The sequence below is a fragment of the Neoarius graeffei genome, chromosome 7, assembly GCF_027579695.1.
Source record: "Neoarius graeffei isolate fNeoGra1 chromosome 7, fNeoGra1.pri, whole genome shotgun sequence".
In the NCBI taxonomy this organism is placed as follows: Eukaryota; Metazoa; Chordata; class Actinopteri; order Siluriformes; family Ariidae; genus Neoarius; species Neoarius graeffei.
Window position 1 is genome coordinate 28,496,480 of NC_083575.1, and position 15,481 is coordinate 28,511,960.

The 15,481-nt window shown below is 40.7% G+C and overlaps 1 protein-coding gene across 1 annotated transcript in view; it reads left to right on the plus strand.

Annotated features, from left to right (window-relative positions):
- Positions 1–13,371, plus strand: part of LOC132889209 (glycine N-acyltransferase-like protein Keg1) — a 37,175-nt gene extending 23,804 nt beyond the window's left edge. The window contains exons 2-5 of the mRNA XM_060925472.1: positions 5,512–5,622; positions 5,765–5,873; positions 6,047–6,170; positions 12,439–13,371. Coding sequence (XP_060781455.1) covers positions 5,512–5,622; positions 5,765–5,873; positions 6,047–6,170; positions 12,439–12,841 — 747 coding nt within the window. The 3' untranslated portion in view covers positions 12,842–13,371. The remainder of the gene's footprint in view (positions 1–5,511; positions 5,623–5,764; positions 5,874–6,046; positions 6,171–12,438) is intronic.
- The last annotated feature ends 2,110 nt before the right edge of the window (positions 13,372–15,481 follow it).

Below are 15,481 nucleotides of genomic sequence, written 5' to 3' on the forward strand. Positions count from 1 at the left end.
AGCATTTGATACCATTGATCATTCCATTCTTCTGGATAGACTAGAAAATGTTGTGGGAGTTAAGGGAACAGCCCTCTCCTGGCTCAGGTCTTATTTAACTGATTGCTATCAGTATGTTGATATAAATGGTGATATTTCTAGACGTACTGAGGTAAAGTTTTTGGTGTTCCACAAGGTTCTGTCTTGGGTCCACTGCTTTTTTTTTCCTTATACATGTTACCTCTGGGTGATATTATTCGTAAACATTGTATTAGTTTCCACTGTTATGCTGATGACACACAGATGTATGTTTCTGCAAAACCAGATGAGAAACACCAGCTTAATAGAATTGAAGAATGTGTAAAGGACATTAGACACTGGATGCTTATTAATTTCCTTCTGCTTAACTCTGACAAGACTGAAGTACTTGTACTAGGATCACATGTAGCTAGAAGTAAGTTTTCTGATTACACAGTAACTCTGGATGGCCTTTCTGTTTCTTCCCGTACAGCAGTAAAAGACCTCAAAGTGATTATTGACCCCAGTCTTTCATTCAAAACTCACATTGATAACATTACTCGGCTAGCTTTCTTTCATCCCAGAAATATTGCTAAGATAAGAAATTTAATGTCACTACATGACGCGGAAAAACTAGTTCATGCTTTCGTTACCTCCAGGTTGGATTATTGTAATGCCTTACTGTCTGGATGTTCCAATAAATGCATAAACAAGCTCCAGTTAGTTCAAAATGCAGCAGCAAGAGTCCTTACTAGAACTAGAAAATATGACCACAATCACCCCTGTCATATCCACACTGCATTGGCTCCCAATCAAATTTTATATTGATTATAAAGTACTACTATTGACCTTTTAAAGCACTGAATGATCTCACATCACAGTACCTGAGTGAACTTCTGCTCCTCTATGACCCAACACGCCTACTTAGATCAAAAGGTGCAGGCTATCTGCTGGTACCTCGTATATTGAAGGCTACATCAGGGGGCAGAGCCTTTTCTTACAAAGCCCCACAGTTATGGAACAGCCTTCCAAGTAGTGTTCGGGAATCAGACACAGTCTGTGTTTAAGTCTAGGCTGAAAACATATCTGTTTAGTCAAGCCTTTTGTTAATGGTGTTTATGAGGTAAAGGTGTAGATCTGGAGGGTCCTCAGACATAGTGTGTTTTGGTAAACTGGGATGTATGGATGCTGTCAGTCCCCACTTGCTTGCTCACTCGAGTTTGTTGACGGTGTAGTGGCCGGCTGCTTTATGTCCCGGGGCTCCCTCATGCCTGTGTTACCTTCTGGCTCTCCCCTTTTATTCATGCTGTCATAGTTAGTTGCCGGAGTCCCTGCTTGTACTCAGTGCAATATGTATACTGTTCCTACTTATTCAGGTGACATTGGGGAATACCTAACAACCTGCCCCCCCCCCAATCTGTCCCTCTGAGTTACATGTCGGTCCTGGGATCGAGATGCTGACCTCTTCTGCTCCTCGGACCTGCCTGATCCATCCTGGTGCCCTGTGTCTGGTTGGAGTCTCATTACATCGCTCCTGTGGAGGGCGGCCCCATGTGGACAGTTGGGGGTCGCACCTGGAGGATGCTCTGGACTCTTGCAGTGGTGCTTTTGTGGCTGGGGACTGCAGTTAACTTGCTGACTTTAGGACTGCAGTTGACAAGTTAACTAGCTATGTGTTATCGTTAACTGTGGACAAGGCTATGGCAACTTGGCGGGCAAATCCATAGAAAATAATTTGACTAACCAGACTGCATAGCTATTGCAACGTTATCGCTAGCTCTAAAAGCACATAAAACTTGACTGCAAGCTTTTCTGCAGGTCAGACAGCAAGTTTTTGTAAGGCTGTGATGTGCTCCGTTTTAGGCAAACAAAGCAAACGTTTAAAATGAAACAACTCTTCAGTTTTCTGAAAGGAATAAAAAGTTGGTTCTTGCTGTAGTCATGGGTGCATGCATTTCCCAGAAGAACCGCCTCCTTCCATTCTGTCATCAATTGATCGTGTTAAATCGTGCTGCAGAGAAATCATTGATCTTGATTTTATCCAGTCTATGGATGTGACCCTAGTGATTACTGCTAGGTTGTCTCAGTGTCACCTGCAAAAAAAAAAAAAAAGCATGTTTTAGAAAAGAAAAAACATCCACTTTCAAAGCCATTTCATAGTAATGAGTTATGAGGACCTTGATAGAAATGTGGTGGAGTAAAAAGTACAATATTTTTCTTTCAAATGTAGTGAAGTTAGTCATAAGTTTCCAAAAAAAATAATACTCAAGTAAAGTACAAATGCTCAAAAAGTGTACTTAAGTACAGTACTCAAGTAAATGTACTTCGTTACTGTCCACCTCTGCAAAATCTATACATAGTTTTCACTGACGTCACTGCATTCCGGGGAACGCCCTCCAGCCGCCATCTTGTGGGGCAAACAAAACGGACCATCGCCATTACCGGCTACGTTATCTCTGACGAATTTATGAAGTTATATAGTCAGTTTTCTAAAATAAAGATCAATGTCAGCAAAATCAAGCAAATGGAAGTATATAGATACATTGGACGACATCTCATGACAATGGTATGCAGCCAAACTGGCCTTGATTGGGGGAATTGACCCCTACGAAGTGGACAAAGATGCATTTTCAAGTGACTATGCAGGGCTGCCATCCATATCGTACCCTGATATTGTGAACTATTTCGTGAATAGTAAAAGTGCCTACACGCTTGATGACCTCAAAGCATACAAGTCGCTGGAGTCATACAATTATTTTGTCTGTGGCTGGGTCCGTGAAGTCCACCATATAAAAACAAGTGACTGTCGTGTCCTAATTACAGCCAAGGTATGTAAACATTGGAATTTTAGAGCTCTCAACACTGCATATAAATATATATATATATATATGTGTGTGTGTGTGTGTGTGTGTGTGTGTGTGTATAATATCGAGTTGATTTAAGACAAATTTTACATTAAGTAAAATTAACAGTAAATCAGAAAGCTGTGCACATTTGCGCAAAGCTGCGCAAATGTGCGCAGCTTTCCGATTCACTGTTTTTTCCTCATCCTTATACTTCCTATGTTTCATGGACTGTAACGGATTTGCTTATTTAGTAATTTTAATACAGAATTTACTTTGAAATTATAATCAGACACTCCAACGCCCCCCCCCCCCCCCCAAATCGGATCTGCGCAATTCAGCCGTGAAAAAGGCGGCATCCGCCAAAAGGCGCGCTGTTTGCATCCCTGCATACAGAATAGACCTAAAATGTTTTTCAAAAATGACCCTTGCGTGAGTGAAGTGACAAGTGTCAAATAGAAACGTGACAAACGAGTGATATTAAGTGTACATTACAATGTAAACGTACACTCAGCGGTTCCAGTTTGGCATTCTCCAGAGATTGTTTACACGATGTTTTGGTTTCCAAAAACAAACTTAAACACAATTGATTGTTTATTTAAACAACTTACCACTTATAAAATGATCGGAGCAGATTTTGCTGTGTTTGGAAGGCTGATAATCCTTGCGGCTGATTCTCGCAAGCCATAGATTTCTCCTTTGTATGCTGAGTTTCTTTGTTTGCTCGCCTTCGTGCTCCCGTACAGTGGGAATTCCATAAAAGCTCCGCTTGACGTCATCATCTGACCTATTACAACAGCCGTGAATACAACAGGTATGCACCATTTGCTAGCTTTAAATAGCCTGCTTGGGTTCTTTTGAAGACTTTGTACTCGCGCGTTACAATGTGTGCTCAATGACCCGTACAGTAAGCTTGACCCACAAGATGGCCGCCACTAGGGAATCCCCGACTCTGTGACGTCATGTGTAAACTATGTATAGTACACCATATTATGAAGAGATGCAGAGAATTTGCAGACATCTCGGCACATAAAGGGCAAGGTCAGGGTAGTATGTCCCTGAGGGTGGGTGGAACACTGAAGTGCAGACAGGCAGGTAACGATGATGGACACAGTCTTTTTTTTAATTTTCAGTTTGGTTTTTCAGCTTAACGTTATGTTCTCTGACACACACATGCACACATACTCCGGTCAAGAGACAGCCACCTCTTCACTCTCCTCCTCCTTATCACCGCTCTGCCATCACTGTGAAACAAACACACAGACACAGTGTGGGTTGTTTTTTTTTTTTTTTTTGGGGGGGGGGGGGGTGGTTTCAGTTTGGCTTTTCAGCTTAACGTTACATTCTCTGACACATACAGTAAGCACGCTCCGGTCAAGAGACAGCCACCTCTTACATATACAGATACCATGGATTTAAGAACCATGTGCTCTGTTTCAAACCCCAGTCAAGGTTTAGGATTTCTGACTTTTAGGAGGTTTTAGAATCTCTATAAAGAACGTTTGTGCTGAGGGTGGTCTCATGATCAGTAATGTAGAAAAAGCAAATATCCTGCTGCTGATGTAGCTTCCTGATGAACACAAGTCACAAATCTATATGCTTGATTTTATAAAGCACTTCACTTGCTTGAATCCAGGCTCTACTGCACTTTTAATCATTTCTTCTGGAAAGTCACAGAACAAACATGAAATCTGTCTAATAGCACTGCAAGCAATAATAGTGCTTTACTAACCCATGAAAGCACACACCTGATTTTTGAAGGGTTTGGGAATACTCTGACCTGCTTTGAACCCACCTCTAATAGTGGACCATGATGTTATGCAGGTAGGCTGTAGCAGTGGTGTAATGATAACTCAATTATAACGGTGGTGTAGCGGTTAGTACTGTTGCCTCACGGCAAGAAGGTTCTGGGTTCGAGCCCAGGGGCCTTTCTGTGTGGAGTTTGCATGTTCTCCCCGTGTCTGCATGGGTTTCCTCTGGGTACTCTGGTTTCCCCCACAGTTCAAAGACCTGTGGTTCGGTTAACATGGGGGGGCCTTGGGCTGAAGTGCCCATGAGCAAGGCACCAAGACTCACAAAAGAAAAGTCCTCACCCTTTTTCTTTTTTGGACAGATTGTGAGTTTGAGTCCTGAAGTTGTCACAGCCAACACTGGTTGCCAACCAGGTGAACAAAATTGGCTGTGCTCTCTGGGTGGGAGGGAGTGCTTACTTTCTTTCCCCTGTCAATCACAGTAATAGTAGCTAGTATGAGGCATCAGTGAGCTCAGTGCTGAGAGCACTGTTGCCCAGTGACACAGCATAAGATGTCTCAGAGGAAGCAAATGTTAGCCTTTAGTCTCCCTGGTTGGTACAGTAGTTGTCGTGTGATGGGTGAGAAATGGCAGGTGACCAAATTGGGGAGGAAAAACTGGTGATTAAAAAAAAAAAAGAAATACTTTTCAGAGAGGGCTCAAGAAAACCTGAGCACCATAAACACCACCTACCATGACTTGAGCATGACCAAACTACCTTTAATGCACACCTACTAAGACATAATTAGGAAACTGAAAAACCTTTAATAAACACACACACATATATATATATATATATATATATATATATATATATATATATATATATATATATATATACACACATTCAGACATTCTTGTTTGTTTTTTTTGTCTTCAGGTATATGGATATGTTTGTATAATTAATAGAATCGAAGCTGATCCCATAGATGTGCTGGTGGACCACTGGCCAGATTTCAATGTGCTACTCATCAGACCAAAACGGCAGCAGGTATGTCAGAAGATTGCTTCATTGTGTAATTGATTTTAACTTGATGTATAATATCCTGTATTGAAATAAAAGACAATATGCTGCCCAAATTAGCTAATCTTTAGTGTTTTTTTTTTTTTTTGCTTGTTTTTCACATGTACAGAAAGCAGACACTTATAAAATCGTAAGCGTTTTTACCAAGGATGAAACAACTCTCAGGAACATAATGATTGGGACAGATGTTCTTGACTGGAAGCAGTTCTTTCGTCTAAGTATTCATTTCTCAGACTGCTCATTGTCATTTCAAAAGCCTCCTAATAATTAAGATATCGTACAAAACAAAAAGAGGTTCTCCTTCCAATCAACTCTGTTCACTTAAGAATTAAATTTTCTCCTGACATTTAGGAAGTAATTTTAAACTCTGAAATTTGTAAAACGTGTTCAGGTATTGACGTGCGCCATGAGGAGATGATGAAGGCTGTAGCAGTGATGAGAGGGGTGCCAGTGAGTAAAATGTATGTTTGCCGTGTGCTGAAACTGCAGGATCCATCTAACCTGACAGTGGAAAGGTAATTGATTTATCATTTGCATGCTTGTTGACCGTTAATCCTCAAAAAAGTCTTATTTTTAATCTGTTTGTGATTGAGTGGAATATATGACTGGCTAATTCTGGGTTATTCAAATGCAAATGAATCACTGAATTTTTAAACTTTGATGTCTTACAAAGTCTTACCTTTCTTTTGAGTAAAAATGACCCATTTCACTTTTACTAATTCTTTCCATGCATTGTCAATAACTGAATACGTCGTCTTGCAAAATTATTCATCCCTCTTGGTGTTTGTCCTGTTTTGTTGCATTACGAGATGGAATTAAATTGGATTTTTGGAGGGTTAGCACCGTTTGATTTACACAACATGCCTACCACTTTAAAGGTGCACATTGTTTTATTCTGACACAAACAATAATTAAGATGAAAAAAAACCCACAGAAATCTGGAGTGTGCATAGGTATTCAGCCCCTAAATAAGAGCTGCTCCAACCAATTCACTTCACAAGTCACATAAGTAGTTGATTAAGATCCACCTGTGTGCAATCAGTGTCACATGATCTGTCACATGATGTCTGTATAAATCCACCTGTTCTGGAAGGACCCTGACTCTGCAACACTACTAAGCAAGCAACATGAAAACTAAGAAGCACTCCAAACAGATCAGAGACAAAGTTGTGAAGAAGTATAGATCAGGGTTGAGTTATTTAAAAAAAACAAAACAAAAAACCCCCCAAACTTTGAATATCCCAGGGAGCACCATTAAATCCATTACAGCAAAATGGAAAGAATATGGCACCACTACAAACCTGACAAGAGAAGGTCTTCCACCAAAACTCAGACCGAGCAAGGAGGGCATTAATTAGAGATGAAACAAAAACAGCAAAAATGACACTGAAGGTGCTGCAGAGATCCACAGTCAAGATGGGAGTATCTGTCCATAGGACCACTTTAAGCCGTACATTCCACAGAATGATGCTTTATGGAAGAGTGGCCAGAAAAAGTCATGCCTTAAGAAAACACATGGGAAATGTCATGTGTGGCGCAAACCCACCACCCTGAGAACACCATTCATACAGTGAGGCATGGTGGTGGTAGCATCATGCTGTGGGGATATTTTTCATTTGCAAGTACAGGAAAGCTGGTCAGGACTGAAGGAAACATGGATGCCACTAAATACAGGGCAGTTCTGGAGGAATACCTGTTTGAGTCGGCCAGAGGTTTGAGACTGGGACGAAGGTCCCAGTTTGCCTTGAGTAATGGGCAAAAATCCCAGTGGCTAGATGTGGTAAGCTCATAGAGACGTACCCCAAGAGACTTGCAGCTGTAATTGCAGCAAAAGGTGGCTCTACAAAGTATTGACTTTGGGGGGTGAATACTTCTGTTTTTTTTTTTTTCCATCGTAATTATTGTTTGTGTCACAGTAAAACAACAAATTTTCACCTTTAAAGTGGTAGGCATGTTTGCTTAAATCAAATGGTGCTAACCCCCCGAAATTCCATTTTAATTCCAGCTTGTAATGTGGCAAAACACACCAAGGGGGATGAATATTTTTGCAAGACATTGTATATGCTAAATATACTGAATAGATGTTTATTTTTCCTGTTGTGACCATCACCAGCTTTTTTTTTTTTCCACCAGTGTAACTCAAGAAATAGTGAATGGATTTTGATTAAATTTTGAGGAAAGGTGGTTCATGGGGCAATGAACAATTTATTTAGATGCATACTGAGATACAGTTAGGTCCATGTATATTTGGACACTGATGCAAATTTTCTTTTTTTACGTGTTTACTGAAACATATTCAAGTTATAGTTATATAATGGACATGGACATAAAGTCCAGACTTTCAGCTTTCATTTGAGGGTATCCACATTAAAATTGGATGAAGGGTTTAGGAGTTTCAGCTCCTTAACATGTGCCACCCTGTTTTTAAAGGGACCAAAAGTAATTGGACAATTGACTCAAAGGCTATTTCATGGGCAGGCGTGGGCAGTTCCTTCGTTATCATTCTCAATTAAGCAGATAAAAGGCCTGGAGTTGATTTGAGGTGTGGTGCTTGCATTTGGAAGATTTTGCTGTGAAGAAAACATGCGGTCAAAGGAGCTCTCCATGCAGGTGAAACAAGCCATCCTTAAGCTGCGAAAACAGAAAAAAACCCATCCGAGAAATTATTATAATATTAGGAGTGGCAAAATCTACAGTTTGGTACATCCTGAGAAAGAAAGCACTGGTGAAATCAATGCAAAAAGACCTGGACACCCACAGAAGACAACAGTGGTGGATGATCGCAGAATAATTTCCATGGTGAAGAGAAACCCCTTCACAGCAGCCAACCAAGTGAACAACGCTCTCCAGGAAGTAGGCGTATCAATATCCAAATCTACCATAAAGAGAAGACTGCATGAAAGTAAATACAGAGGGTTCACTGGACGGTGCAAGCCACTCATAAGCCTCAAGAATAAAAAGGCTAGATTAATAATAATAATTAATAATAATAATTATTATTATTATTATTATTATGTTAGATTTATATAGTGCCTTTCAAAAAACCCACGCTTTACAATTATAGACAAGGAAAAAAAAAAGAAAAAAATAAAGAAAATAAAAATAATAATAATTAAATAAAATAAAAAATAAAAAGTCCACCAAGTAGGGGTCAGGATGTAATTCCTGTGGTGTAGCAGCCACAGTCCCACCAAAGGCATATAAAAACAAGTCCCACATCTCCAGCACTGCCGCCGTGACGCCGTCAGCCACATCGCTCAAACGCCACGCCATGGATCCGCAAAGCGAGCAGAGAAGCTCCGCCACGCAGAGCGCTGGTGTGTCCCAAACCGCCTGCACAGCTGCCGCGACGCCACCGAGCAACATCGCTCGGAACATCACGCCAAGCGTCAAAGCGCAGAGCGCTGGACAACCACGATGTTAAATGAGCAACGAGCTCACTGCAGTCCATAGCTGGGAACGCAGGCATCACCCGCGGCGAACCAAGGCCTGGAGGGAAACCAACGCCCAAAACTGGGTCCAGAGCTACACCACAACCGGCGGACAAAACACTCAAACATCAAACTACACAAACACACACAATAAATAAATAAATAAATTAAAATGAAAATAGAAAAAGAAATAAAAAAGCTCTGGTGAGAAGCGGCAGCCAGAATGCGCACAACATACTCTCAACCGGAAACGGAAACGAAAAAAAAAGGCATGCATTGGATTGGACTTTGCTAAAAAACATCTAAAAACGCCAGCACAGTTCTGGAAGAACATTCTTTGGACAGATGAAACCAAGATCAACCTCTACCAGAATGATGGAAAGAAAAAAGTATGGCAAAGGCGTGGTACAGCTCATGATCCAAAGCATACCACATCATCTGTAAAACACGGTGGAGGCAGTGTGATGGCTTGGGCATGCATGGCTGCCAGTGGCACTGGGTCACTAGTGTTTATTGATGATGTGACAGGACAGAAGCAGCCGGATGAATTCTGAGGTATTCAGAGACACACTGTGTGCTGAAATCCAGGCAAATGCAGCCAAACTGATTAGTCTGCGTTTCATAATACAGATGGACAATGACCCAAAACATAAAGCCAAAGCAACCCAGGAGTTTATTAAAGCAAAGAAGTGGAATATTCTTGAACGGCCAAGTCAGTCACCTGATCTCAACCCAATTGAGCATGCATTTCACTTGTTAAAGACTAAACTTCAGACAGAAAGGCCCACAAACAAACAGCAACTGAAAACCGCTGCAGTAAAGGCCTGGCAGAGCATTAAAAAGGAGGAAACACAGCGTCTGGTGATGTCCATGAGTTCAAGACCCAACAAAGGGTTTTCAACCAAGTATTAGAAATGAACATTTTATTTACAATTATTTAATTTGTCCAATTACTTTTGAGCCCCTGAAATGAAAGGATTGTGTTTAAAAAATGCTTTAGTTCCTCACATTTTTATGCAGTCATTTTGTTCAACCCACTGAATTAAAGCTGAAAGTCTGAACTTCAACTGCATCTGAATTGTTTTGTTCAAAATTCATTGTGGTAATGTACAGAACCAAAATTAGAAAAATGTCTCTGTCCAAATATTTATGGACCTAACTATATCAATGCGGATTCAGGATTTTTTTTTTGTCTTTTCCTAGCGCAAGTCAAAAAGTAGTGAACAGATTTTATGAAATTTTGAGGAAAGGTGGGTCATGATGCAAATATGAATGTGACTTGGCGGAGGTATGCAGTTTAATTTTTATATATATAAAATATACATACATACTAGCACTTATTTTTTTAGGCCCTGCCTAAAAGCAGAGCTCCTGAAGAGTGCATGAGCAAAATATTTGCAAGGGTTCAAAATCAACCTGAATCGAATATTACAGCATACGAACCTTCGAATTGTGCAGAGACTCAGATTGTTGGCGCGCCCGTGTCTAAGACGCGCTATTTCGAATAACGAACGCATTGTCGAGAGGGGCAGGGGCCAATATGGACGCGAGCATTTTATACCGTATTTGGAACGTTTCGTGGCGTATTACTTGACTTCATGGTCTCAATATCGAAAATCTTGCACAAATATGCAACTTCCAACATAATTATCTGGATATTCAACAGATTTCAGCATCGGATGAATTTGTTTTGACCGCCGCCATATTGAATATATGTCGGACCCATTTGTGTATTTACGCTGCCCCGTTTGTAGCGTCCCAAGCGAGTAAAACCTGATCCAAGTCTTTCGCTAGGTGGCGTCTTACGGTCTATGTACGAATATTCGAAAGAGGCAAGAAAACATGGATAAGAAAAAAAGAAAAAATACATCTATTTTGTCATTCTTCGGCAGAAAGAGAGTACATTGACCTGAAAAAACTGATACCCCTGATACCCAAGGTAATTAGTCATACTAGATTTGCAACATCAACTACTACAACAGCAACCACTACTTCTACTACTACTACTACTACTACTACCACCACCACTGGTGACTACTACTACTACTATAGACCTACACCAAACTGAAAACAAGTTAATAAAATAAATTAATGAAATTAGAAGTAGAGATGATTAGAGACGAGCAGAATTAGACCGTCACAGCATGCAAAAAAGAAACCCATTCTTGTGCTATAATTTACAAGGAGGAGATAATATAGATGTGATATATAGTGGCCTGTGGTTGAATTCCAAAATATTGCCACTGATTAAACAATATCTCAATATATTTGGTTGAAGCATTGATTTTTGTCATCTACATTGCTTCATATGGCTTCTAATACCAAAAAAAACAGAATTGTGAAGAAAAAAAACAGCCCCTGGGCTGCCCCAGCTGTTCATTGGGCTCGCTTCGCTCACTAGGTTCGCTTCAACTGAAGGATAATCACTGGCCCCCCATTGTAGAAATGGGCCCCTGTTTTTTCCCAGGAGGGGCCCTGTGGGCCCCTTGATCTGCAAAACAATCTGAGTCTCTGATTGTGTAGTGTATTTCACATCAATAAATTGCAGCATTGTCTTGTGACAGTGATGGCAATAATGAAGTGCGCATTGCAGTTACAAAAACACGTTTGTTCTCATCTTTGACACCACATGCCATGTGCCAGAAACAACAACACATTTATTATGGTGCAAGTCTGCTGAGTGCCTGGTAGACAGCAGTGAACTAGCGCTTTCACTTTACATCATTACTATATAGTTACAATCAAGTATTATTGGACATAAGAACTAATCTATATCAATTCGCAGTAGTTTTAGATCTTCTGTAACTAAGGAAAGATGCTCAAAATTGTTATTGAACTGTACGATACTTATGTTGACATGAGTGTGCAGAGTAAGAAATCGTTCAGGGGGAAAAAAGCATACGCTGCAAAGATACATCACCTGGTATGAAAAACAACATTTTTTACATTATTTTCTGTAAAATGTGTTAGTAAATAATCCCACTTTATTTTTAATTTGCTTTTTAAAAATAAGTGCTGGATAATATCCTGTCTATCTTTTGCAAATAAAGATACAGATTTTGTTGTCCGGTGGTCAAGTGTTTGAGATACGTTGCACTTACGAATGAGTTCCTTGTCGTGGTACACGTACGTCATTCGTACGTATGTACAGACGTTGTACGGTTGCAAAAGCCATCAAAACTCTGGTCAATGTATTACCATATTCTGAAGTATTCTGGAGCTCCGTTACATGCACTTTGTGTGCAAGTAGCTCTGCTATAAATTCAAAACAAATGGAACCAAGTACACAGTACAACTTGCTAGGTATTGATCTGAATATGAGGTAAACCCACGTCTTTTTGATCCGTCACAGGTTACCCCTACAAGTGTCGTCACTTGACGAGTCGCACATTCCTCTGGTCAATAGTACATGGAAGCTTGGCATAGGTGAATTCAGTGAAGGGTTCATCAGAGACATGATCATGAATTTCCCTTCGTGCTGTGTGCTGGACTTGGAGGGTCAGCCGGTGTCATGGATATTGACCTATTCTTCCGGCGCAGTTGGAATGCTGTACACGCTGCCGGAGCACAGACGGAAAGGCTACGCCAAAACCCTGGTCACCATATTGGCAAAGAAACTACATTCAACGGGCTGCCCAGTGTACTGCTTAATTGAGGAGGAGAACCAACCATCCTACGGGCTCTTTACCAGTTTAGGCTTCACTGAGGATCCGTCTTACAAGATTACTGGTTTTAAATTTAATCAAATATGTTAAGGCTTCATGATGGCTTTGTTACAAGGGACATTCCTGTTATCATTGCATGATTGTATATAGCCTGATCTCATGAAATTTGTACAAATTCAAATAAATGAGGTGAATGTATTTGGACTTAATTGAATTTCATACCCTAAACGAACACGAACCCCACCCATCCCGAACCTTAAAGTGGCATATTTCATGCAATTTGAATGTCGGGTTTTATGAATTTGCAAGAGACCATGTTGATTTGAATAGTTGTTAAAATCTGTTTAGTGAATAACAGCTCAAATTACATGAAAAGCAATATGCTGAAGAAATTCGCACTATGTTCAATTAGAAATGTACATTATATTCTTGTATTAGAACTCTATCAAAATCCTATTATAAATACTAGAAAAACACGTCTATAGTGTGTATCAAAATTAAAAATATAAAAACCTGCTTGAGTTGCAGTTACCTGATCAAACAATGTCTGGAGATCACCAATTTAAGTTACAGTATAATTTTATATCAACAATAAAATGCATCAGATGCAATTTAATTTATGAAGCCTGATTTTCAGTGTTTGAATAAATATTTTGTTGACAAGGATTTTTTTTTTCTTTTTCAGGATGGAAACATGACCAGTATTTGTAAAAGCTTTAATTTAATCTGAGTTCATTTATACCTGATCTATTAGAGTTCCAAGTATCATGTTTTAGACATGGTTTCCGTCAGAACTGGTTAACCTGATGAATGCTCTCCTTTTACTGGCCTACGATTGCAACTCTTTATTAAGTAAGTTGGAGCATATTTCATGTAAATTAGATATTGTGGCAGCGAGGGCGTGGTCAGGCATCGGTTTTTGAATGGTGGGCGAGGCTTTGATTGACTCTGGTGCTGTGAAGGTAATTTTTTGGATGAAGAGTTGGCCTTCCAATCTGGTATTCCCCTCGAACAGCTTCAATTTCCACACACCGCCAGTGCTTTAAATGGAAAATTTTTGGCTCGACTCACTCCAGGGTTCATACGGTCATGGAAAACCTGGAAAAGTTATGGAATGTGATTTATGTCGTTTTCCAGGACTGGAATACTCCTGGAAACACGAGCACCCTGGAAAAGTTATGGAATTTATCCGCCTTCCTTTGTGAACAGACAATGTGATTTAAAATTGGTTATTGTATATTGTAAACAACTTTATAATAAGAAAATCGTGTGTTGATTTGATTAACCGGCCAGTGCGGAGATCATTACTGATCCGCTTTTCCCCCTCTCCGGACACTGTTCATATCACGTGTGATGTGCGTTGCCTAGATGCAATGTAAACTTCCCTCAGTCTTTAGATCAGATTGCGTAGCTTGTACTATGCCAAGAGACAAAGTACACAATGCCAGGGAAATGTACATTTAATAATGTCTGGCTTCATGCCGAAAAATACAAATCGTGGTTGGAGAGGGTAGAGGACCCTGGAAGAGCCAAATGTGTCTTGTGCAGTAAAATATTCGACATAGCTAACATGGGAGAAGCAGCTCTAACTAGCCATGCCAAAGGCGCTAAGCACCAAGCTGTAGTCCTGTCCGCCAAGCAAACTCAATCGCCAGTTTTTTTTCAACCTCACATGACACCCACATCCACGCCGACATCTACCTGCATTACTGCCGCTTCGTCTTTGAGACAAAGAACGCTTTCAAGTGCTGTGACTAGAAATGACTCGTTTACTGCGGAGATATTCTGGGCGCTAAAGGTAATCAAAGCTCATTACTCCTTCAAGTCGTGTGAGGATACAGCCCGGTTGTTCCAGGCCATGTTTCCCGATAGTCAGATAGCCACAAGATTTGCGTGTGGTGAACGCAAGCGTGCATATCTCTGCACATTTGGACTAGCTCCCTACTTTAAGGGTCTGACGTTAAGCCGCCTCTCGGAGCAAAGTTATGTTGTTCGACGAAAGTTTGAATCGTTATTTGCAGTTGAAGCAAATGGATGTGCACGTCAGGTTTTGGGACGGGCCTGAGGTGAAACCGACGTACATTGGCTCAGAATTTTTGGGCCACTCGACAGCGAAAGATGTTGCTGAAAAATTAAATCTCATGCTTTCCGAGACCGGAATCCTCAACCTTGTCCAGATCTCGATGGACGGCCCTAACGTGAACTGGAGAGTCTTCCAAACCCTGCAGAAGCAAGTGGAGATGGATGCGGGCAAGTCTCTCATCAACATTGGCTCGTGTGGATTGCACATCCTGCATAACACTTTCAGGGATGGATGCAAATCCAGTGGATGGGACATTGAACACGCACTTTCAAGTCTGTACTGGCTTTTTCATGACAGTCGAGCCTTACACGAGGATTTTGTGACCGCAACTGGGTGTGATTCAAACATGCTGAAATTCTGCAAGCACCGGTGGGTCGAGAATGTGAATGTTGCAGAGAGGATTGCGACTATGGCCGCACGTCAGCACATATGTTGACATGGTGGGAAAAGGCTAGCTGCCCAATCCGAAAGTGAAATCATTTGATGAAGTGAAGAGCCATTTTGCAGACCCTCTGTTCACTGTCAAAGTGGCAATATTCATCAGCATTGCAAGAGAGCTCGACCCCTTCATGGTCATGTATCAAACAGACAAGCCTATGCTGCCCTTCCTCTGTGAAGATGTGACTAAACTGATTTAGGGCCCGTTT